This window comes from Pan troglodytes, chromosome 3, assembly GCF_028858775.2.
Source record: "Pan troglodytes isolate AG18354 chromosome 3, NHGRI_mPanTro3-v2.0_pri, whole genome shotgun sequence".
Lineage (NCBI taxonomy): Eukaryota > Metazoa > Chordata > Mammalia > Primates > Hominidae > Pan > Pan troglodytes.
This window is the reverse complement of record NC_072401.2, coordinates 147,453,396-147,475,540: the sequence shown is the minus strand read 5'-3', so window position 1 is coordinate 147,475,540 and position 22,145 is coordinate 147,453,396. Positions and strand designations below refer to the sequence as shown.

General features: G+C 38.6%; 1 protein-coding gene across 2 annotated transcripts in view; it reads right to left on the bottom strand.

The window, feature by feature from the left end:
* C4H4orf51 (chromosome 4 C4orf51 homolog) overlaps positions 1–4,749 on the bottom strand; it is a 95,810-nt gene extending 91,061 nt beyond the window's left edge. The window contains exon 1 of one of the 2 annotated variants that reach the window (XM_054683419.2): positions 4,071–4,749. In XM_054683419.2, coding sequence (XP_054539394.1) covers positions 4,071–4,303 — 233 coding nt within the window. In that variant the 5' untranslated portion in view covers positions 4,304–4,749. The remainder of the gene's footprint in view (positions 1–4,070) is intronic. The other variant, XM_054683420.2, reaches the window with a different exon arrangement.
* Positions 4,750–22,145: the final 17,396 nt, after the last annotated feature.

The window sequence follows — 22,145 nt, the reverse complement described above, 5'->3', positions numbered from 1 at the left end:
TAGTGGGACATCTTTTTTATTTTTTGTTTGAGACAGAGTCTCGCTCTGTCACCCAGGCTGGAGTGCAGTGGCATGATCTTGGCTCACTGCAAGCTCCACCTCCTGGGTTCACGCCATTCTCCTGCCTCAGCCTCCTGAGTAGCTGGGACTACAGGCACCCACCACCAAGCCCGGCTAATTTTTTGTATTTTTAGTAGAGACGGGGTTTCACCATGTTAGCCAGGTTGGTCTCGATCTCCTGACCTCGTGATCCGCCTGCCTTGACCTCCCAAAGTGCTGGGATTACAGGTGTGAGCCACCGTGCCCGGCCAGTGAGACATCTTTTTACATGCTTATTTGCCAACTGTATATCCCTTTGGTGAGGTATTTTTTAAAGTCTTTGGCCCATTTTTTAATTGGATTGTTTGTTAATTTAATTTTAAGAGTTCTTTGTATATTTTCGATAACAGTTCTTTTTCAAATTTGTTTCTTTTTCAAACGAATCTTTTTCAAATGTTTGTTATTTTGGATAAAAGTCCTTTGCAAATATTTCCTTCCAGTCTGTGGTTTGTCTTCTCATTCTCTTGACATTGTCTTACTCAGAACAGATATTTTTAATTTTAATGAAATTCAGCTTATCAATTATTTCTTTGATGGATCATACCTTTCGTGTTGTATCTAAAATATCATTGCCATTGCCATACCCAAAGTCATTTAAGGTTTCTCCTGTTATCTTCTAGGAGTTTTATAGTTTTGCATTTTACATTTAGGTCTATGATCCATTTTGAGTTAATTTTTGTGAATGGTATAAGGTCTGTGTCTTAGTTAACTTTTTGGCATGTGGATGTCTAGTTGTTCCAGCACCATTTGTTGAAAAGAACAATATTTGCTCCATTGTATTGCCTTTGCTTCTTTGTCAAAGACCAGTTGACTATATTTATGTGTACCTATTTCTGGGCTCTCTATTCTACACTTCATTGATCTATTCTCTCACCAATACTACACTATCTTGATTACTTTGGCTTTATAGTGAGCATTAAAGTTGGGTAGTGTCAGTCCTCCAACTCTATGTTCTTCTTCAATATCGTGTTGGTTATTCTTGGTCTTTTGCCTCTCCATATAAACTTTAGAATTAGTTTGTTGATATTCAGAAACTAACCTGTTGGATTTTGATTGCAACTGCATTTAATCTATAGACGAATTTGGGAAGGGCTGACATCTTGATAATGTTCCGTCTTCCTATCCATGGACATGGAAAAATCTCTCCATTTGCTTAGTTCTTTTTTGATTTCTTTCATCAGAATTTTTTAGTTTTCCTTATATAGACCTTGTACATATTTTGTTAGATTTATACTTAAGTGTTTAATTTTGGGAGATGCTAATGTATATGGTATTATGTTTTTTATTTAAAATTCCACTTGCTTATTGCTCATATATAGGAAAATAATTGATTTTTGTATATTAACCTTGTATTCTGCAATCTTGCTATAATAGCTTATTAGTTCCGGGATTTTTTTTTTTTTTTTTTTGCTGATTCTTTCAGATTTTCTATGTAGATGATAATGTCATCTGCAAACAAAGACAGTTTTATTTGTTCCCAATTTGTATGCCATTTCATTCCTTGTCTTGAATACAGAAAGAATCAAGACTTAATAATTTATACTTGAGCCATGTTCCTGTCTTAGGAATTCCAAAATGTGACCCTTCCCTTATTTTAACCATGGCAGACAACTGGGATTGACATCAATATTTCATAATAGCTTAAGGTCTGTATCACACTAATTTCCATTCTCCAAATTCAGAATCCTTTTGATTACGTTTATAAATTTACATATCTGCGGTTAAAACTGGTTCAGAACCAAATGATCAAGACTTTTACCAAGTTTCTTCTATCTCACACAATATGAATATTCAATGTATGTGGTAAATAAATATGATGAATAAAAAGTGTAATGTATAATGTTTTGTGTATTTTAATACTTTCCTGACTTAACCCACTTTAAATGATCAGTCATTTTATGTTTTGTCCCAATAATTCTCCTTGGACCATTCTGACTTTATAGCAATGTAAAATGTCTCTCTATAGCCTTATGGAATTTTAATCAAATAGCTTTTGCTCGGAACTTAAAAAGACATTTGTCCTTGGGGCTAAAATTAGCCATGAAAAAGATTAAAAACAAAGCAAATTTAGAATATAATCAGTACTTTCAAAATGAGCTCGATTTGTGCTTCATCTTCATTTATAACACTTGCTTCTTCTTAGCTTCTAATAGAATAAGAAATAATTGTGCAAAGAATATATTTACATTTCTGAGGTTCCAAAAACAGATGAACCTCACAAGCTCGTGCTCTTTTGTGTTTTGCAATGTCACAGGCCGCCTTGGTTGGAATGATTCACATAATGATCACTCTCTGAATAGGAAAAAATTCCAGGTCCTATACATTTTCACCAGATGTCCTATTCCTGCATTTTTTCAGAGTTATTAAATATAGTACCTTTTTTCCTACTCTGGTAAATGGATCTGTTTGGATACCATCTTTCTTTCAAACACTATTTTCAGACAGGACCTGAGCAGTGCTTAAAGACTCCTGTTATGGTTTGAGTGTGTCACTCAAAAGTTCATGTGTTAGAAATTTAATCCCCAATGCAATAGTTTTGGGAGGTAAGGACTAATAAGAGGTGGCTAGGTCATAAGTGTGGAACCTTCACAAATAGATTAATCATATGAGCAGTTTAGTTATCTCAAGAGGAGGCTGTTATAAAGCAAGTTCAGTTTCTGGTATCTCTCTCTATCATAAGTGCTCTCTTGCACCTTTCACCCTCTGCGATAAGATGAGCCTCACCAGATGCTGGCACCATGTTCTTGGACTACTCATCCTCCAATAACCCTGAGCCAAATAAACTTCTATTATTTATAATTTACCCAGTCTGTGGTATTGTGTTATAGAAGCAGAAAATGGACTAAGACAACTCCACTACCTGGCCAAGATGAACCTCAAGTATCACAGAAAAAGTAGCAAAGGGATGTCCAAAGCTAATTAAGTGTCAATATACTTGAGAGCTATTTTAAAAATGCAGAAATTATACTTTGTTGGACTAAACCAGATAAGGCACCCAATTGGGAAGTACTTCTGAGACATTTTAGCTTTAAGTACTTGTTTTGATGATTTGGAAAGGTCTGGATGGAAATATAACTAATATTTATCAGGGTATTATGTGGGTTATTGCTCTTATCTGAAGTTGAGGTTAATAATTCAACTGATTATCAAATATGTTCCAAGAATTTGGATAAAATATTTACCAATTAATATATACAGATGGATAGATTTCATAACAAGTCCTGACATTTTTCCACATCCCCACTTATACTTTCTCAAATGTACTTAGCTCCTTGCAGCTCCTTGACAGTGCTTGGGGCTAAATGGTTCTTTCTCCATGCAGTGTGCTTTTCCATTCCCCACCTCGCCTGCCTTTCAAACCAGCTTGGAGGAAACCTATTTTACTGAGCTCTCTTCAGACACACAACACTCCCTCCCTCACCAGACACCCACAAAATCTCCTTACTTTGTGCTGATTACTTATTTCCCTAGTTCCAGTCACTTTATAAACTGAAATTAATTTTTTTGATTATGGGCTTATCACAGGGCCTGGCTTACAGAAAACACTCAGAAAATGCAATAACCACAGGTAGGGAGTAGGGAAGGATTTCATGAATTTCTTCCTCCTCTGAAGGAAGTTTTAAGCTCCTGAAAGCCAGAAAACCAAACAAGAAACAAAGCGAAATTCTCAGGAGCACCTTTTTGCTGAAAAGAGAACCCCAAATACCCAAAATTTAGTCAAATATTCATATCCATATCCTTTCAGGACTAGGTAGTTATATGTAATTTTAGGAATACTAAATAGAGAATAGGATCATAATTTCAGCTGGTCACTGACATTTAGCTCTTCTTCCTGCTGACATTTACAAAAGAAAATATAGAGGGTTAAAGTCTATGAAGTCTCTCAGGGGTCTACAATACCTCTTTCTTCTAAGAGCACTCTTGTCTATTTATAGTGATATATCCAGGTGCAAATTACAAAGAAATCTTACTGTTTACACTCAGGCTCATGCTGTCCTGCTCTAAAAGAAAATTGGCTGCACATGGACTTGTCCAGTTGTTTTTTCCGGTAACTGCCTGTGTATGTTGTCACGGAAGAATCTGACCATCGTGTTTCATCCTGCCAAGATGCTCCAGCCTTGCGTCTGATCAGATCAAACTCTTGAGAAGTAAGAGGGCTAAAGGGCAGAAGAATTTGTGGAGTCAAGTAGAAGTAGTGTGACATAACTACGAACGGCCTCTCTGGAAAACAACTTGTCAAGTCCTCTGCATAATGAAGAATTAATTTCCTTCTAGTAGCAGGAAGCAATTGACTGGGCTCACCAAACGTTGTGACTCAACAGTTCACAGAGTGCAGAAGCTTAACTGTCTTAGATATAGTTGCCAAGCAACAGATCACAGAATTCCACAAATGCTACCCCCTTGCCTCCCAAGGGAGGTAAATTTTAACTAACAAATTTGTAAGTTATATAACTTTCTGGATTTTGCTCTAAGAAATATGAAATATGCTGCTTCATAATTATGGCAAGAAAGCAGGTGGCAAAATTATTTGTATTTTACTGCTATCATGAATAAAGCAGTAATTCTTAATGATGGTGGTTCAAGAAGTGGAAACAAGAGATGAAAGAACAGTGCCAAGCATTCACTTCTCCTAAAGACCTCCAAGTGTCTGGAAGAGAACATGAACTGCTTGTAATGTCAACAATAGCAGGTGACTCAACAGCTTCTCATATGTCACAGAGTAGTGGTGCTCTGGCTGGCTGCACACTAGAGTCACCCTGGAAGCTGTTAAAATAAGCAGGAGTCCAGGCCCCCACCACAGAGATTCTGATTTAGTTGATGTGGAGTAGGGCCTAGGCATCACTATTTGTTTAAAGCCTAATCCTGGAGGATTCTAAAGAGCAGCCAGGGTTAAGAATTAAGGTCATGGACACGGAAAAAACATTTGACAAAATCCAGCATCCCTTTAGGATTGAAACTTGAGGCAAAATTGGCATAGAAGGGACATACCTCAAAATACTAAAAGCCATCTATGTAAAACCCACAGCCAACATTATACTGAATGGGGAAAAGTTGAAAGCATTCCTCCTGAGAACTGGAAAAGGACAAGGATGTCCACTTTCACTACTTCTATTCAACATAGTACTGGAAGTCCTAGCCAGAGCAATCAGACAAGAGAAAGAAATAAAGGACATGCAAATCAGTAAAGAGGACGTCAAACAGTTGCTGTTCACTGATGATACGATCATATACCTAGAAAATCCTAAAGACTCATCCAAAAAGCTTCTAGATCTGATAAATGAATTCAGTAAAGTTTCAGGATACAAAATCAATGTACACAAATCAGTAGCACTGTTATACACCAACAGCGACCAAGTTGAGAATCAAATCAAGAACTCAACCCCTTTTATAACAGTTACAAAATAAATAAATAAATAAAATGCTTAGGAATACAACTTACAAAGGAGATGGAAGATCTCTACAAGGAGGCTGGGCACGGTGGCTCACGCCTGTAATCCCAGCATTTTGGGAGGCTGAGGCAGGCGGATCACGAGGTCAGGGGATTGAGACCATCCTGGCTAACATGGTGAAACCCCATCTCTACTAAAAATACAAAAAATTAGCCTGGTGTGGTGGAGGGCGCCTTTGGTCTCAGCTACTCGGGAGGCTGAGGCAGGAGAATGGCGTGAACCCAGAGGTGGAGCTTGCAGAGATGCCAAGATTGTGCCACTGCACTCCAGTCTGGGCGACAGAGCGAGACACCATCTCAAACAAAAATAAAATAAAATAAAATAAAATAAAATAAAATAAAATAAAAATCTCTACAAGGAGGCCAGGCACGGTGGCTCATGCCTGTAATCCCAGAACTTTGGGAGGCTGAGGCGGGCAGATCACGAGGTCAGGAGATTGAGACCATCCTGGCTAACACGGTGAAACCCTGTCTCTACTAAAAAATAAAAAAATTAGCCAGGTGTGGTAGCGGGCGCCTGTAGTCCCAGCTACTTGGGAGACTGAGGCAGGAGAATGGTGTGAACCTGGGAGGCGGAGCTTGCAGTGAGCGGAGATTGCGCCACTGCACTCCAGCCTGGGTGACAGAGCAAGACTCCGTCTCAAAAAAAAAAAAAAAAAAAAAAAAAAGATCTCTACAAGGAAAACTACAAAACACTGTTGAAAGAAGTCATAGGTGACACAAACAAATGGAAAAACATCACATTGCTCATGGATGGGTGGAATTAATATTGTGAAAATGACCATATTGACAAAAACAATCTATAAATTTGATGCAATTTCCATCAAAATACCATCATCATTCTTCACAGAAGTAGAAAAAACAATCCTAAAATTCACATGGAATAAAATAAAAGTCTGTGTAACCAAAGCAAGACTAAGCAAAAAGAACAAATCTGGAAGCATCACATTGCCCATCTTCAAACTATACTACAAGGCTATACTTACTAGAACAGCATGGTACTGGTACAAAAATAGCCACATAGACCAATGGAACAGAATAGAGAACCCAGAAATAAAGCCAAATACTTAGAGCCAATTGATCTTCAACAAAGCAAACAAAAACATAAAGTGAGGAAAGGACACCCCATTCAACAAATGGTGCTGGGTAATCGGTAAGCCACATGTAGAAGAATGAAACTGGATCTTCATCTCTCACCTTATAAAAAATTGACTCAAGATGGATCAAAGACTTAAATCTAAGACCTGAAACCATAACAATTCTAGAAGATAACATAGGAAAAACTCTTCTAGATATTGGCTTAGGCAAAGAGTTCATGACCAAGAACTCAAAAGCAAATGCAACAAAAACAAAGATAAGCAGATGGGACCTAATTAAACTAAAAAGCTGCACAGCAAAAAATATAATCAGCAGAGTAAACAGATAACCCAGAGAGTGGGAGAAAATATTTGCAAACCATGCAAAGTTTGCAACAAAGTTCTTTGTTCTAGACAAAGGACTAATATCCAGAATTGACAAGGAACTCAAACAAATCAGCAAGAAAAAAACAAATAATCCCAGCAAAAAGTAGACTAAGAATACGAATATACAATTCTCAAAAGAAGATATACAAATGGTCAACACAACATGAAAAAATGTTCAACATCACTAATTATCAGGGAAATGCAAATGAAAATGAGATATCACCTTACTCCTGCAAGAATGGCCATAACTTAAAAATAAAAAAAAAAAAGGTGTTGGCATGGATGTGGTGAAAAAGGAACACTTTTATACTGCTAGTGGGAATGTAAACTAGTACAACCACTATGGAAAACAGTATGGAGATTCTTTAACTAAAAGTAGAACTACCATTTGATCCAGAAATCCCACTATTGGGTATCTACCCAGAGGAAGTCATTATTTGAAAATGACACATGCACACGCATGTTTATAGAAGCACAATTTGCAATTGCAAAAATATGGAACCAGCCTATGTGCCCATCAACCAATGAGTGGATAAAGAAAATGTGGTGTATATAGATACCATGGAATACTACCCAGCCATAAAAAAGAACGAAGTAATGGCATTTACAGCAACCTGGATGGAGTTGGAGGCCATTATTCTAAGTGAAGTAACTAAGGAATGGAAAACCAAACATCGTATGTTCTCACTCATAAGTGGGAACTAAGCTATTAGGACGCAAAAACATAAGAACTATATAATGGACTTTGGGGACTCTGGGGCAATGGTGGGAGGCAGGTGACGGATAAAAGATGATACATTGTGTACAGGGTGCACCAAAATCTCAGAAATCACCAGTAAAGAACTTATCCACGTAACCAAACCCACCTGTTCCCCCAAAAACTACTGAAATGTTTAAAAAGCACATTTCCTCTTTAAAAAGAGAGAGGGAGAGAAAGAGAGAGAGAGAATTAAGGTCATGGAAATGCCACCGTGAACTTTTTTATGTTGAGAAGTCATAGCATTTGATATTCTATTCACTTGAATCCCTCCATCCTTCACTAATAATTATTGTAAATCTGATTATTATGTTTGCCCATCCTCACTTCTCCAGATTAAAAAGCAATTCATTGGCAAATCAAAATGAAATAAATCTTTCAACGTTTGTTCTTTTTTTTTTTTTTTTTTTTTTGAGACACAGTTTCGCTCTGTCGCCCAGGCTAGAGTACAGTGACACAATCTCGGCTCACTGCAAGTTCCGCCTCCCGGGTTCACGCCATTCTCCTGCCTCAGCCTCCTGAGTAGCTGGGACTACAGGCGCCCGCCACCGCGCCCAGCTAATTTTTTGTATTTTCAGTGGAGACAGGGTTTCACCGTGTTAGACAGGATGGTCTCGATCTCCTGACCTCATAATCCGCCTGCCTCGGCCTCCCAAAGTGCTGGGATTACAGGCGTGAGCCACTGCGCCCAGCGTTTGTTCTTTTTAATAGTTCTCAACCCCCAGTGCTCATTCAAGTAACCCTCTGAATTCTTTATAAACACAGATGCCATGTACATTCCCCGATTCACCCCAATCAGAAGTACCGATTAGCAACTCTGCAAGTGGAGCTATCATAAAGTGCTGAAAAAAAGCATTTTGATAGATGATTTGATCAGCACCAATAGGGCCCATTAAACCGGCAGAACTCTCAGCTCTACCTTCAGAGAGTGTAGGTCTGAGGTAAAGCCCAGGGATCTGCATTTTTATATTGTTACATACTTCTGCTGCAATTGGTCTTTGAATACAAGTGACGCTGCTCCAGGGATTGAATTTAAAGTCTTTTCAAGTCAGGCTGACACACTATATGGTATGTTCCTCTGAGAATGAGATTATTTGCAAATACTTGTTAGTATGTTTCCTTATGGTTCCTTCCTTAAAATGTTGAAATTTGGAACATAAGCACCTTTGCCCTAGAAAAAGAATTAGGCAGATGTTGGCAGACTTAGCTGCTTTTTATCATGGAGTGGAAGATTTTTTGGAGAAATCCAGATGAGATAAAAACATGACAGAAGCCAGGGGTGGTTGCATACACCTGTAGTCCCAGTTATTTAGGAGGCTGAGACAGGAGGATCACTTGAGCCTAAGAGTTCGAGTCCAGCCTGGGCAACAGAGTAAGACTCTATCTCATTTTTTTTTTTTAAAAGATGATGAAGATAAAGAATGAAGGAGAGAAAGGAACACTGGGCTGTCCAGGTCTTTTTAACCCATTCATTATCAGGTAGTGGCTGCTTGAGGAAAACTCTGCCAGCAATATGTATTGTTTTGAGACAGGAAAATAAATAGATAAAATTGTGAAAGGTTATTTGTAAAAAACATTTTAAAATTTTCCTCTCAAAGTATGTGTTAGTCTATAAATGAATATGGAATAAAATAAGGTCTTTTAAAAATACATTATAGTATCAGTGTGCTTTGTTATCACTTTCCTGTCCTCTATAATATTTTACTTTTCCCATAATCAGTTATGATATCATTTTAACAATTATAACCTCAAAAACCAAAAGCAGTGAAACTTAAGGGAAAATGTCTACTCTTGGGTTTAGATGGAATTATGACTTAGTTCAGCAGTCCACTTGATGTTGAACAAGTCTGTTAAAAATAAATTGGACTGGCTGGTCACAGTGGCTCACGCCTGTAATCCTAGCACTTTGGGAGGCCGAGGCGGGCAGATTGCCTGAGCTCAGCAGTTCATGACCAGCCTGGGCAACATGGTGAAACCCCGTCTCTACTAAAATACAAAAAATTAGCTGGGCGTGGTGGTGTGTGCCTGTAATCCCAGCTACTCGGGAGGCTGAGACAGGAGAATCACTTGAACCTGGGAGGCGGAAGTTGCAGTATTGTGCCACTGCACTCCAGCCTGAGCGACAGAGCGATACTCTGTCTCAAAAAATAAAACTAAATTAAATTAAAATAAAATAATAAATTAGATTTCCAATTAGAGAATAAGTAAACAGACTAATTGAATTTATTATCATAAGTGTTTAATCTATAATAATTCTAGAGGACCTCATGCTCATTCTTTGTTCTGACATTTTATCAGATACGTTCCTTCTCACGGGCACTGACTTGTATAGTCTGACTTCCTGGTTGGAAAATCCGCACTAAAATCTTCCCTTTTGTAACTGATTTATGGCAAGCTGTATTGTTTATTCATCAGTGTGTTAAGTATGACAAAAAAAATCAAGAGCACTGTGACAACAAACTCTAGGTTGTGAGCATGATTTCGTGAAAATAGGAGTTTAATGAGTGACCTCATACCAAATAAAACTAGCAGGGGGTGTTCATTTCACCTGGTGCATGGGAGCCTTTGGTGACCTGTACTGACTAGGCTTCTCTCTGAACATAAGCTGATTATTCTAATGAGATGTCAATAGGTATTAATTAAAAGGGTTTCATGGTAAGTAAGTTTAGAACAATTTGGGATAAATACATTTTTTGTTGTAAGACTTCTCAGAGCCTTTAATGTCTGTTTGCATTGTGCATCTTTCAAAGTGGCCTAGATTGTGCAGCATTTCTTAATCTTATTTGACCACAAAACTCCTTTTGTCACAAGCATCTCTGAGGATTTCTATTCTGTAGAAGAACCCAGGAACAGGAAAGGCCAGAGGTCTCTGTAGCTGACACAATGGCTGGTCTGCAGTTTCTGAAAGTTACTAGATCTTGACTAGATCACCAGCTTAAAGTACTGATAGCCTGCCAAAAGGGTGGATCAAGCCATATTTTGTTAAAAAAAATTTAGAGATGACATCGAAGAGTAAAGTACACACATATATTTTACATATGTCCTTACCCGTGTAACTGTGACCCATATTCAGCATGCTAAAATGTTGTTCTGTGTTCCTCTCCAGTCAAAACAGCACACACACACACACACACACACACACACAGACATGTGTGCACACACACACACACACGCACAAAACACAACATCTGGTAACCACTAATTCAATTTCTATCACCACAGACTAGGTATGTCAGGCTATATCCTGGGAAGGCAGAAGCTTATTGATATCATCACAAGATGAAACCTAGGAAGATACCAGATAAAGACCAGAGAAAGCAGAATGCCCTTGAGAAAAAAATCCCATACGATGCTGAAATTTCCATCTCAGCCTGAATCCATCTGCTCCTCATAAGGTGCTGATAAGTTCTGATATTTGGATGAGTGTGGTTACGTACCTTAATGAGTACACATAATGTGTTACAGTTAATAACTGAGTCTGTCAATTACAATAGTATTAATTCTTAGTCCTTGATCTTGGAATAGTTTCTTCATGCTTACTAACCAATTGTGTGATTTGGAAATTTTTAGTAACTTATCAAAAACTGAGTAGTAGATGGCCTAAAAGACACGGGATACAATGAACCAGTTACAATAAGACTTGATGGAAATAAAAGAAGGGGAAACTGCAAAGGAACAGGAAAAGGAAATTGATAAAATTTGTGAGTGAAAGACCAAAAGGAAGGATCTTTTTTCATTGATTTCCTGAAATTTATTTTTGGTTCTGTTTACCATTCAAAAACTGAAACTGATTGTCAACAGTGTATATGTTGTGATCCCAATTTCGCTTAATAAAAAGTGTGTGTGTGTGTGTGTGTGTATTTTAGAAGAAAAGGTCTAGAAGGTTATATATAAATGTTAATACTTATTTTAGCTGAGTGGAAAAATACACATGATTTTTACATCATATATTCTTTTATTTTTTAAAAAAATTTACAATGAATATATGTAACATAATCAGAGTCAAAATGTTATTTTACAAAAGTTAAAGCAAATTGAATATATCAATATAATACAATATATAATCTGTATTAGGCTATTTTATGTTGCTATAAAGGAATACCTGAGGCTGAGTAATTTATAAAGAAAAGAGATTTAATTGGCTCATGGTTCTGCAGACTGCACAGGAAGCATAGTGCCGGCATCTGCTTCTGGTGAGGCTTCAGGAAGCTTCACTCATGGAAGTGGAAGGGAGAGCAAGCACGTCACATGACAAGACAAGGAGCGAGAAAGAGAAGTGGGGGTAGGTCCCAGGATCTTTTCAACAACCAGATAGCCTGTGAACTGATTATGGCAGGGCAGGTCCTAAGCCATACATGAGGGATCTGCCCCCATGACCCAAACACCTCCCAGGATGCCTGACCTCCAACTCTGGGGATCACATTTCAACATGAGATTTGGAGGGGACAAGTATTCAAGCCATATCATAATCAATCACTCACATCTTGCAAGAAATCTCTTGGGTTTGCATTTACTTTTCCACTTCCTTCTAGAATCCAGGCCTTAAGAAAAAAAAACTCTGAGGCATAGAGATTGGAACCAATTCAATCAAATATGATACTTCTGAAACTTTTTTTCCTTTTAGTTCTGGGTCCAGTAATCAGAGGTAGGAGAAAATAAGGTATACAGCTCTTTAGTGAGTGTGTGTGTGTGTGTGTGTCTGTGTGTGTGTGTAATGGGTGGGGAATAGAGAATAGGGAAATAGGGTGGAAAGAATATGAGTCCACTGAGGAAAAGACCAAGGTATACATGTGAGGAAACTTGAATGGTTGTTCTTTTTCAAGAAAACCCTGTCTATTCATAAATACCCATGATGAAATAGTCCACAAATTGTGTCCACAAATTGTGCCGTACACTCTCAGGCGAATAAGCCCAAAGGCTCATAATAATTGAAGCTAAAAAATAATCGAAGCCAAACACGGTAGCTCATGCCTGTAATCCCAGCACTTTGGGAGGCTGAGGTGGGCGGATCGCTTGAGCCCAGGAGTTGGAGACCAGCGTGGGCAACATGGCGAAGCCCCCTCTCTACAAAAAAATACAAAAATTAGCCAGGCATGGTGGTACATGCCTGTAGTCCCAGCTACTCGGGGGACTGAGGTGGGAGGATCACCTGAGCCTGGGAGCTCGAGGCTGCAGAGAGCTGAGATCAGGCCACTGCACTCCAGTCTGGGTGACAGAGAGAGATCCTGTCTCAAAAAAAAAAAGATTCATAATAATGGTCAAGGCTTCATGGATTTCCTAGTGGTAACCCTGGGATAAACAGCACATAGTAATAGCTGATTTTGTCAGGTCACCTGGGGAGGGAGTGGGGGAAGTTGACTCACAAGTGGAGCTGGCCCATTTTTCCTGTACTATAAAAGTAAGCCAGTCCTATACAATTCTGCTTGTACACCAATCTCAGTCTCCTATATGCAAAACATTATTGGGAAAAGCAAAAGTCATTTAGAAGGATGTCTTAAAAGATATTTCAAAGTATTCTTGTTTAACTAACCTGAGTCTCATGTATACAATAATAATAATAATTGATAAATATAGAAGCAAATTACTTACACTTTCCAGGCACATTTCTTAGACTTTAACATTCATTTAATCCTCACAGCAACCCTATGAGAAAGGCACCATTATTGTCTTCATTTTGCAGAGGAAGAAACTGATCCATAAAAAGTTTACCCAAAGTCACATTGCTAAGAAGCAGTAGAACTGGGGTTGAAACTCAAGCAACATGACTGCGGAGTCTGGACTCTTGCCTAGTGAATACTCCATCTGTCTCTCACCCTCCACCTATCTCTGCCCTGGCTTTCTCTGGTCCCACACTTGCTGACTATTCCCATTCTTCTTAGAACAGTCCAAAAGCATCTCTGACAACCCATATATGACTGGATTTCATATTCAAAGAAGCTCCTAATCATGACCTAATAAGTAAGTCCTGCAGAGAAAGACCAAAGAATGACATTCTTTATTTATTTTTAATGCAAATTGCCTTGTGTTCCCACTTGTTTACAGGAAAGAAGTGTACAGTCTCTTGTTACATGCATCATTGAAATACTTTGAAGATTCTGAAACCAAGTTTAAGAACCACACATCAAATATTATCAATTAAATATTAACAAGCAAAACCCTCACAACCCCAGAAATTATTCAAACTCAGAGGAAATATTCTAGAAGGCTATCACCCATGGTATATTTGCTAACTGGAGTCCAAAAAAGTTCTCTGTTAAAGAGGAATTAATCCTAGTGAATTACAGTTTCTTAATGCTTGAAGACAAATAATAGATAGATGAACTCCTCATGGCTTTAAATAAGTTGAATTCTACCCAGAACCTCATGGTAGAGGGTGGAGAAAGCCATGAAATAAAGTTGCTAAAATAGGTATTGTGTGAATGTTGGTAAACAGAGACCAGAGGATAAAACTTCTTGAAGTTTACCAGACAGACCCTTCATTCCCTCCCTATTTACCAAGGGAGCTTATTTGCCTATGTTGGTGGCTTAGTCAAATACATATCCAAGTTTGACTCTCCTTATCTCTTTTCTCACTATGTGCTAATTTGGGATCCAAAAGTTTAAGGATGCACAGAAAGAATGTGCCAGGACCTGGGAACAGACGATCCTAGAATGACCAAGGTTAATACTTCACCCCATGTCCTTTGGACATTTAGTCTGCATGGTGGCAGATTTATAATGTGCACTGGTATTTACATACCTGTTTCTGAATTTCCAGAGGTACACTGAGAGATGCTTTGAGCTAAGACACGCAATGTTTTGTTCTACAAAAATGTGAGTATCCTGACAAATGCCATTTTAGGGTATTTGGAAAATTGCATTAATTCAATATATTACTGCCCTTTGATTTGTCACTCTCTGAAGGGACTGTTTAATCTATGCCTTTGTCTCTTTGTCTCTGTGTCTACATATTAACTTTGCTCAGAATTTGTTCATTCATCCATTCATTCAATAAATATTTATTGTGCATCTACCTTGGGCCACTGAACAGCACCATTTATTATTTCCTGCCATACTGATCTACTTTCTCTTTTTTTGAGATGGAGTCTCACTCTGTTGCTCAGGCCGGAGTACAGTGGCACGATCTCCACTCACTGCAACCTCTGCCTCCCAGGTTCAAGCAGCTCTCCTGCCTCAGCCTCCTGAGTAGCTGGGATTAAAGATGCCTGCCACCATGCCTGGCTAATTTTTGTATTTTTAGTAGAGACAGGGTTTCACCATGTTGGCCAGGCTGGTCTCGAACTTCTGACCTCAGGTGATCTGCCCACCTCAGCCTCTCTAAGTGCTGGAATTACAGGCTTGAGCCACCGTGCCTGGCCTGGTCTACTTTCTACAAATACATTTGAATAATATATACTATACCCATGGCATTTCCTCCTGCCACCCTGCTTAGGATTAATTCACTAATCAAGAGCCATTTAAGTAGAAAACTGTAAAAAGGCAGCATAAACAGCATACAAATTTCACTGGGTATACTTTCTTGATGTTGGAAAGTAGGCAAATTATGTGCCGTGAAGTATCTGTTGTTGTTTTGAGACACCAATACGTAGTACAATTTTTGAGCAAATTATGAAGATATTATTTTGAGCTAAAAATTTATAATGTAAATGCCATATGATAGAGCTTGATGCTAGAGAAAGTGAATGCACGTTATAAAAAGTTGAACAGAACTGAAATGAGTTTTATAATAGCAGAACACTTTATATACTATGCCTTTTCCCCACTCTCTGGTGAGTGTCAGACATTATCTCCTCAAGGCAGAATAGCTTGAGTGGCCAAACATTTCATAATGGCTTTTCTGTTGCTCATCACTAATTTTTTTAGAATGTCTCTAAAATTTCCTGAGTCCCTCTTATAAGGGAACTCAACCTCTCAGACTTGTAAACTTTAGGTATTTGGAATATTCAAAGCCCAATACTGAATTTAAGGCCAAGATGTGACATAAATCGTCGGATATAAAAGGAAACAAAGTACCCGGATACGAAAAATACCAGGAATCTCATGTGTTCCTTTCATTGTATGGGTTTCCAAGGTGCTCAGGGAAGCAGAATTGGGAGGTGAAAGAGTATATTCTTATTTGGGCAGTGGGGATTGGCAGGGGTAGTTATAAAATCTTTGTAGACGTTTCTCTCTCTGAAGCAGGCTCAGATAGTTTGACAGCTGTGTTAGTTCCCCAGGGTTCCAATTTCTTCACATCCTTACCAACACTTTCTGTAACTGTTACCATTACTTTCTGTTTTGGTAGTGGCTATCCCAAAGGGTGTGAGGAGATATCTCAGTATCTCACTGTGGCTTTGACTTATATTTTTCTGATGATTAGTAATGTTGAACATCTTTTTGTGTGCTTACTGGCCATTTGTATATCTTCTTTGGAAAAATGTCTATTTAAGTATTTGGAATATTCAAAGCCCAATACTGAATTTAAGGCCAAGACATGGTATAAATTGTGGAATATAAACAGAAGCAAAAAGGCTGCCATTAAGAAGTACCACAAACTAGATGGCATAAAACAACAGAAATTTATTATCTCTCAGTTGTGGAGGCTGAAAGTCTGAAACCAAGGTGCTGGCCGGGCCATGCTCCCTCTGAAACCTATAGGAGAATCCTCCTTTGCCTCTTCCTAGTTTCTGGTGTTTGCTGGCAACCTTTGGTGTTCTTTGGCTGGCAGCTGGCTGCATCACTCCAATCTCTGCCTTCATCATCACATGACATTTTTCCTGTGTGTCTTTGCCACATGTTGCCTTCTTACAAGGACACCAGTCCTATTGGATTAGAGGCCCACCCTACTCTAGCATGATTGCATCTTAAGTAATTACATCTGCAACAACCTTATTCCCCAATAAGATCATACTCTGAGGTACTGGAGGTGAGAATTCAACATATTTTTTGGGACACAAGCAGTTATATATATATATATAACTATATATATATATATATAGTTATATATATATATAGTTATATATATAGTTATATATATAGTTATATATATAGTTATATATATATATAGTTATATATATAGTTATATATATAGTTATATATATAGTTATATATATAGTTATATATATATATAGTTATATATATAGTTATATATATATATAGTTATATATATATATATATATATAACAACAGTAATAATACATGACAGGCAATAAACTGTTCTGAGATTCATTGAGAAAAATGGTTTTTGTGTCCTCTATTATTTTAAGAGCCCCAAGTGACTGGAGCTAGTGGGAAGAAAGTTTCTGGCACCAGTAACACCACTGGTTTTGCAAAAGAGGTGGTGTGATTTCTCAGATTCTTGATTTGAAATAAAGATGTAGTATGTGTAGCAGATCTCTAGGAAGCAATGACATTTCTAGAATTAAATAGACTGATAACTTTAGAAGGGAAGAGCAGGAATAATAATAGTAATTTAAAGGTCTATATGCAAACCATATATCTGATAAGGGGTTAATATTCAGAATATATAAAGAACTTCTATAACTTTATAACAAAAAAACAATAACTTGATTAATAAATGAGCAAAGGAATTAAATAGACATTTATATACAAATGGGCATTAAGCATATAAAAACATGCACAACATTACTAATCATCAGGGAAATGTAAGTCAAAGCCAACACTTTACACCCTTTAGGATAGCCACTACCAAAACAGAAAGTAATGGTAAGAGTTACAGAAAGTTGGCTAGGCGCGGTGGCTCACGCCTGTAATCCCAGCACTTTGGGAGGCCGAGGCAGGTAGATCGCCTGAGGTCAGGAATTCGAGACCAGCCTGACCAACACGGAGAAACCCCATCTCTACGAAAAATACAAAATTAGCCGGGTGTGGTGGCACATGCCTATAATCCCAGCTACTCGGGAGGCTGAGGCAGGAGAACCGCTTGAACCCAGGAGGCAGAGGTTGCAGTGAGCCGAGATGGTGCCACTGCACTCCAGCCTGGGCAACAAGAGCAAAACTCCATCTCAAAAAAAAAGAAAAAAAGAGTTACAGAAACTGTTGGTGAGGATGTGAGGAAACTGGAACCCTGGTACACTGTTGGGAATGTAAAATGATGCAGCCATTATGCAAAACAGTATGGAGGTTCCTCAAAAATTAAAAATAGAACTACCATATTGATCCAGTGATATGGTTTGGCTGTGTCCCCTCTCAAATCTCATTTTGAATTGTAGTTCCCATAATCCCCACATGTCGTGGGAGGGACCTGGTAGGAGATAATTGAATCATGGGAGTGCTTACCCCCATGCTGCTGTTCTCATGATAGTGAGTGAGTTCTCACAAGATCTGATGGTTTTATAAGGGGCTTTTCCCTCTTTGCCTGGCATTTCTCCTTGCTGCCATCATGTGAAGAGGGATGTGTTTGGTTTCCCTTCTGCCACGATTGTAAGTTTCCTGAGGCCTCCCCAGCCATGTGAAACTGTGAGTCAACTAAACCTCTTTCCTTTATAAATTAGCCAGTCTTGGGCAGATCTTTATAGCAGCATGAGAACGAGTAATACATCCAGCAATTCCACTTCTAGCTATATATCCAAGAGTTAAAGATAAGGTTTCAAAGAGGTATTTGCACACCCAGCATTATTCACATTTGTAGCACCATTCACGACAGTCAAGAGGTGAAAGCAACCTGTTTATTGACAGATAAAGGGATAAAGAAAATATGGTATGGACAAACAATGAAATATTATTCAGCCTTAAAGAATGAAATCCTGTCATAAGTTACAACATGGATGAACCTAGAGGATGTTATGCTAAGTGAAATAAGCCAGTCACAAAAGACAAATACTGCATGATTCCACTTACATGAGGTAGCTAAAATAGTCAAACTCATAGAAATAGAAAATAGAATGGTGGTTGCCAAGGGCTGGGGGAAGAAACAGTGGGAAGTTTGTTCAGTGGCTATAGCATTTCAGTCATGCAGGGTGGGGGTGGTTCTGGGCATCTGTTGCACCACAATACGCATGGGGTTGATGCTTTTGTATACTTGGAAATTGAAAGGGTGAATTTTATGTTGTTTGTGTGTTTGTTTTCTAGAGAGGGTCTTGCTTTGTTGTCCAGGTTGTAGTGTAGTCCAGAGATCATATTTCAATGCAGACTTGAACTCCTGGGCTCAAGCCAACCTCCCCACTTCATCCTCCCAAGTAGCTGGGACTACAGCCATGAGCCACCACACCCGGACTAAATTTTACTTTGTCTTGTGTAGAGATGGGCTCTTGCCATGTTGCCCAGGCTGGTCTTGAACTGTGGCCTCAAGTGATTCTCCCACCTTTGCCTCCCAAAGTGCCAAGATTACAGGTGTGAGCCACTGCACCCTGCCTATGTTGTGTCTTTTTTCCACAATTGAAAAAAAAAAGGCCAGGCACGGTGGCTCATGCCTGTGATACTAGGACTTTGGGAGGCCAAGGCAGGTGGATTGCTTGAGTCTAGGAGTTCAAGACCAACATGGCCAATATGGCAAAACCCTGTCTCTACTAAAAATACAAAAATTTAGCCAGGCATGGTGGCATGCACTTGTAATCCCAGCTACTCAGAAGGTTGAGGTGGGAGGATTGCTTGAGCCCAGGAGGTCGAGGCTGCAATGAGCTGTGATGGTGCCATTGCACTTCAAGTCTGTGCAACAGAGCAAGACCCTGTCTCAAAAAACAAAAAGGCCAAATATTTTTCTTAACAAATTGTTTCTAATCCATATCACAGTGAGATCACTGAGTAAATGCTAGTTAGGAGAGGTAGGTTTGACTGTAAGTCATACTGGCTGCTTAAATCAGTTAGTTCATGCCTCTGGAACTCACTGATCTACCTATTATTCTGTGGTGGAAGAATACATCACGGCCTGTTTTACCCATCGACCCCAAGAAAAAGTGCCTTCCAAAAGGTTCTTGATGAATAAGCAGGAACCATATTTATGCTTTATTATCCCACCTCCTGAAACACAGATTGAGGTGAGCACCTGATTCTGGGAAACCTACCCATAGATTCCTCAGTGACCCCTGTTGCCACCAGAAGATTTCTGTCAGGAATCCAAAATTTGGAACCAATAAACTGTAAAGTGCTAAAGTAAACTAAAGCTCTAAGGTAATGAGATAAAATTTAAGCTAGAGAGGCCTTGATAGTCCATATAAAAAAGTTATGAAAGAGTTAAAATCTAGAATGGTGCAGGAACAAGATGGAGAGAAGTATCATGACTGAGACTTTCTGGTTCACGTGAGAATGGCCTGCATTTTTTTTGTCTGGTTTTCTGCAGTTCAAATATATGGTTATGTGTGGGTTTGTTGTTGTTATTTATCCTGTTTAGTGTTTACTGAGTTTTCTGGATATTTGGTTTGGTGTCTGTCATTAATTTGGGATAGTTTTCAGGCATCATTACTTCAAACATTTCTTCTTTTTTCTCCTTTTAGTATTCCATAATTGTGTATCTTTGGGAATTTTCCAACAGTTCTTGAATGTTCTGTTCCATGCTTTTATTTTTTTATCTTGCATTTGAGTTTGTGAATTTCTAATGGCTTGTTTTAAGCTCACTGATCTTTTTCCTTGGCCATGTCGAGTCTACTGAGGAGTTCATTGAAGGCTTTTTTCATTTTTGCTAATTTCAGAAATTCCTAGCATTTCCTTTTGATTCCTTCATAGAGTCTCCATCTCTCTGTTTACATTACCGATCAGTTGTTGCATGTTGTCTATTTTTCCATTAGATCTCTTAGTATATTAATCAGTTATTTTAAATTCCGTTTGATAATTCCAACATCTATGCCGTATCTGAGTCTTGTTCTGATTATTGCTTTGTCTCTTCATATTATGTCTTTTCTTGCTTCTTGGCATACCTTGTAATCTCTTTATTGAAACGTATACATGTTATTGGGTAACAGAAACTGAAATAAACAGGCTTTTAGTGTGAGGATTCATATTAGTCTGGCTAGGAGTTGAGCTGTATTTAATATTTGGAGTAGGTACAGGTACTAGAGCCTTCAAATTCCTCATGTCCTTGTTTTTGTCTTTCCTCTTGACGTGAGGCTTCCTTAAGTACTCCTCCTCAGAGAGAGAGTCTGTGTCTGGCATCTCTTACAACTGTAATCCACTGTTACAATATTAAAGCCCTGGTGGTATGATGGCAAGGTTTAATGGGGGAGGGTCCTATAGTCTTAAAATTAAGTATCAGTCTTTTAATTAGTCCTGTGTTTCTGGGCTGTGACTTCACAAGTGTTTTTCCAGTGATATAGATTTCCCCTACTCCCACTCCCTTCTCCATTCACTGGCTACCGAGTTTTTAATCTAGTTGCCCCAAGCCCTGACTCCTATTGACTATGTTCCCCACCCTCTTTTAGGTGAGAAAAAAAGCATCAGCTGGGAATGGAGTGGAAGGAATGCCATTATCCCAGCTGGGAAAAAGCTCAGACAGTCTTTTGCCCTGGAGAGTAGGCCTATGAGAAGGCTCTGGGCTTATTACATAATGATTTCTCTTTTCCGCCTCCTGCCAGAGTCATGAGAGGCTTTTTTTTTTTTTTTTTTTTTTTTGGTTGAATCTCCACTGTGACAACACTGTTCTTGGAAGTACAGTCCGTGAAACTGTGGGGATTCCCCTAAGACTGCAAAGTCCAGGAGTTTCTCACTTTTGCACTAGTCCGAACTCAGCCTCCAGCAATCCTTCAAAATAATCACTTAATTTTTCAAAATAATCTAATAGTTCATGGCTCCAGTGGTTTCCACTCTAGATAAGCAGATCTTGGCTGTGACTGTCTGGGTGCACCTGTCTCCAGATTTTGGTGTGGTGGTTCCCTATGGGTCCAAAAGTCCTTGATTTTCAGTTTTGCCAGCATTTTCTTCTGGTAAGGATGAAGTGGTGATTTTCAAGTTCTTTATATGTCAGTTTAAAATGGAATCCTTATTGCCTCCATTCTTAAAGGCTAATTTTTGATACCTGTCCTTGGATTTTCATGAGATTCTCTAAAATAAACCATTTTTTCTCTAGAGTTGGCTTGAGTAGGTCAACCACACAATCAAAAGACCTGTGTCTAAAACTTATTGCCTGCCATGCATCATAGCTTCTTCAACTGTTCAAAGGGGCTGGTTAGGCTAAAATAACTCTAAAATCCCCTATTAATCAGCTAGACATAAAATAAATAATACAAAAAAGATATCATGCTTTAACCAGTCCTCTTGAAGCTACTGATCCTTTGTTTGCAGATGCATCTTCACTGTTAGGAAGGGTAAATAGTAATTTAGCATGGGGGGATAAAAGAAAAATATTTTACTTGTAAAACTGGATCAGGGAAGGATATTTCTAACAAATAAGGGTGTTATCGCCACAAAAGTTCAAATATATGCAGCTGACAATATGAACCTCACTTGT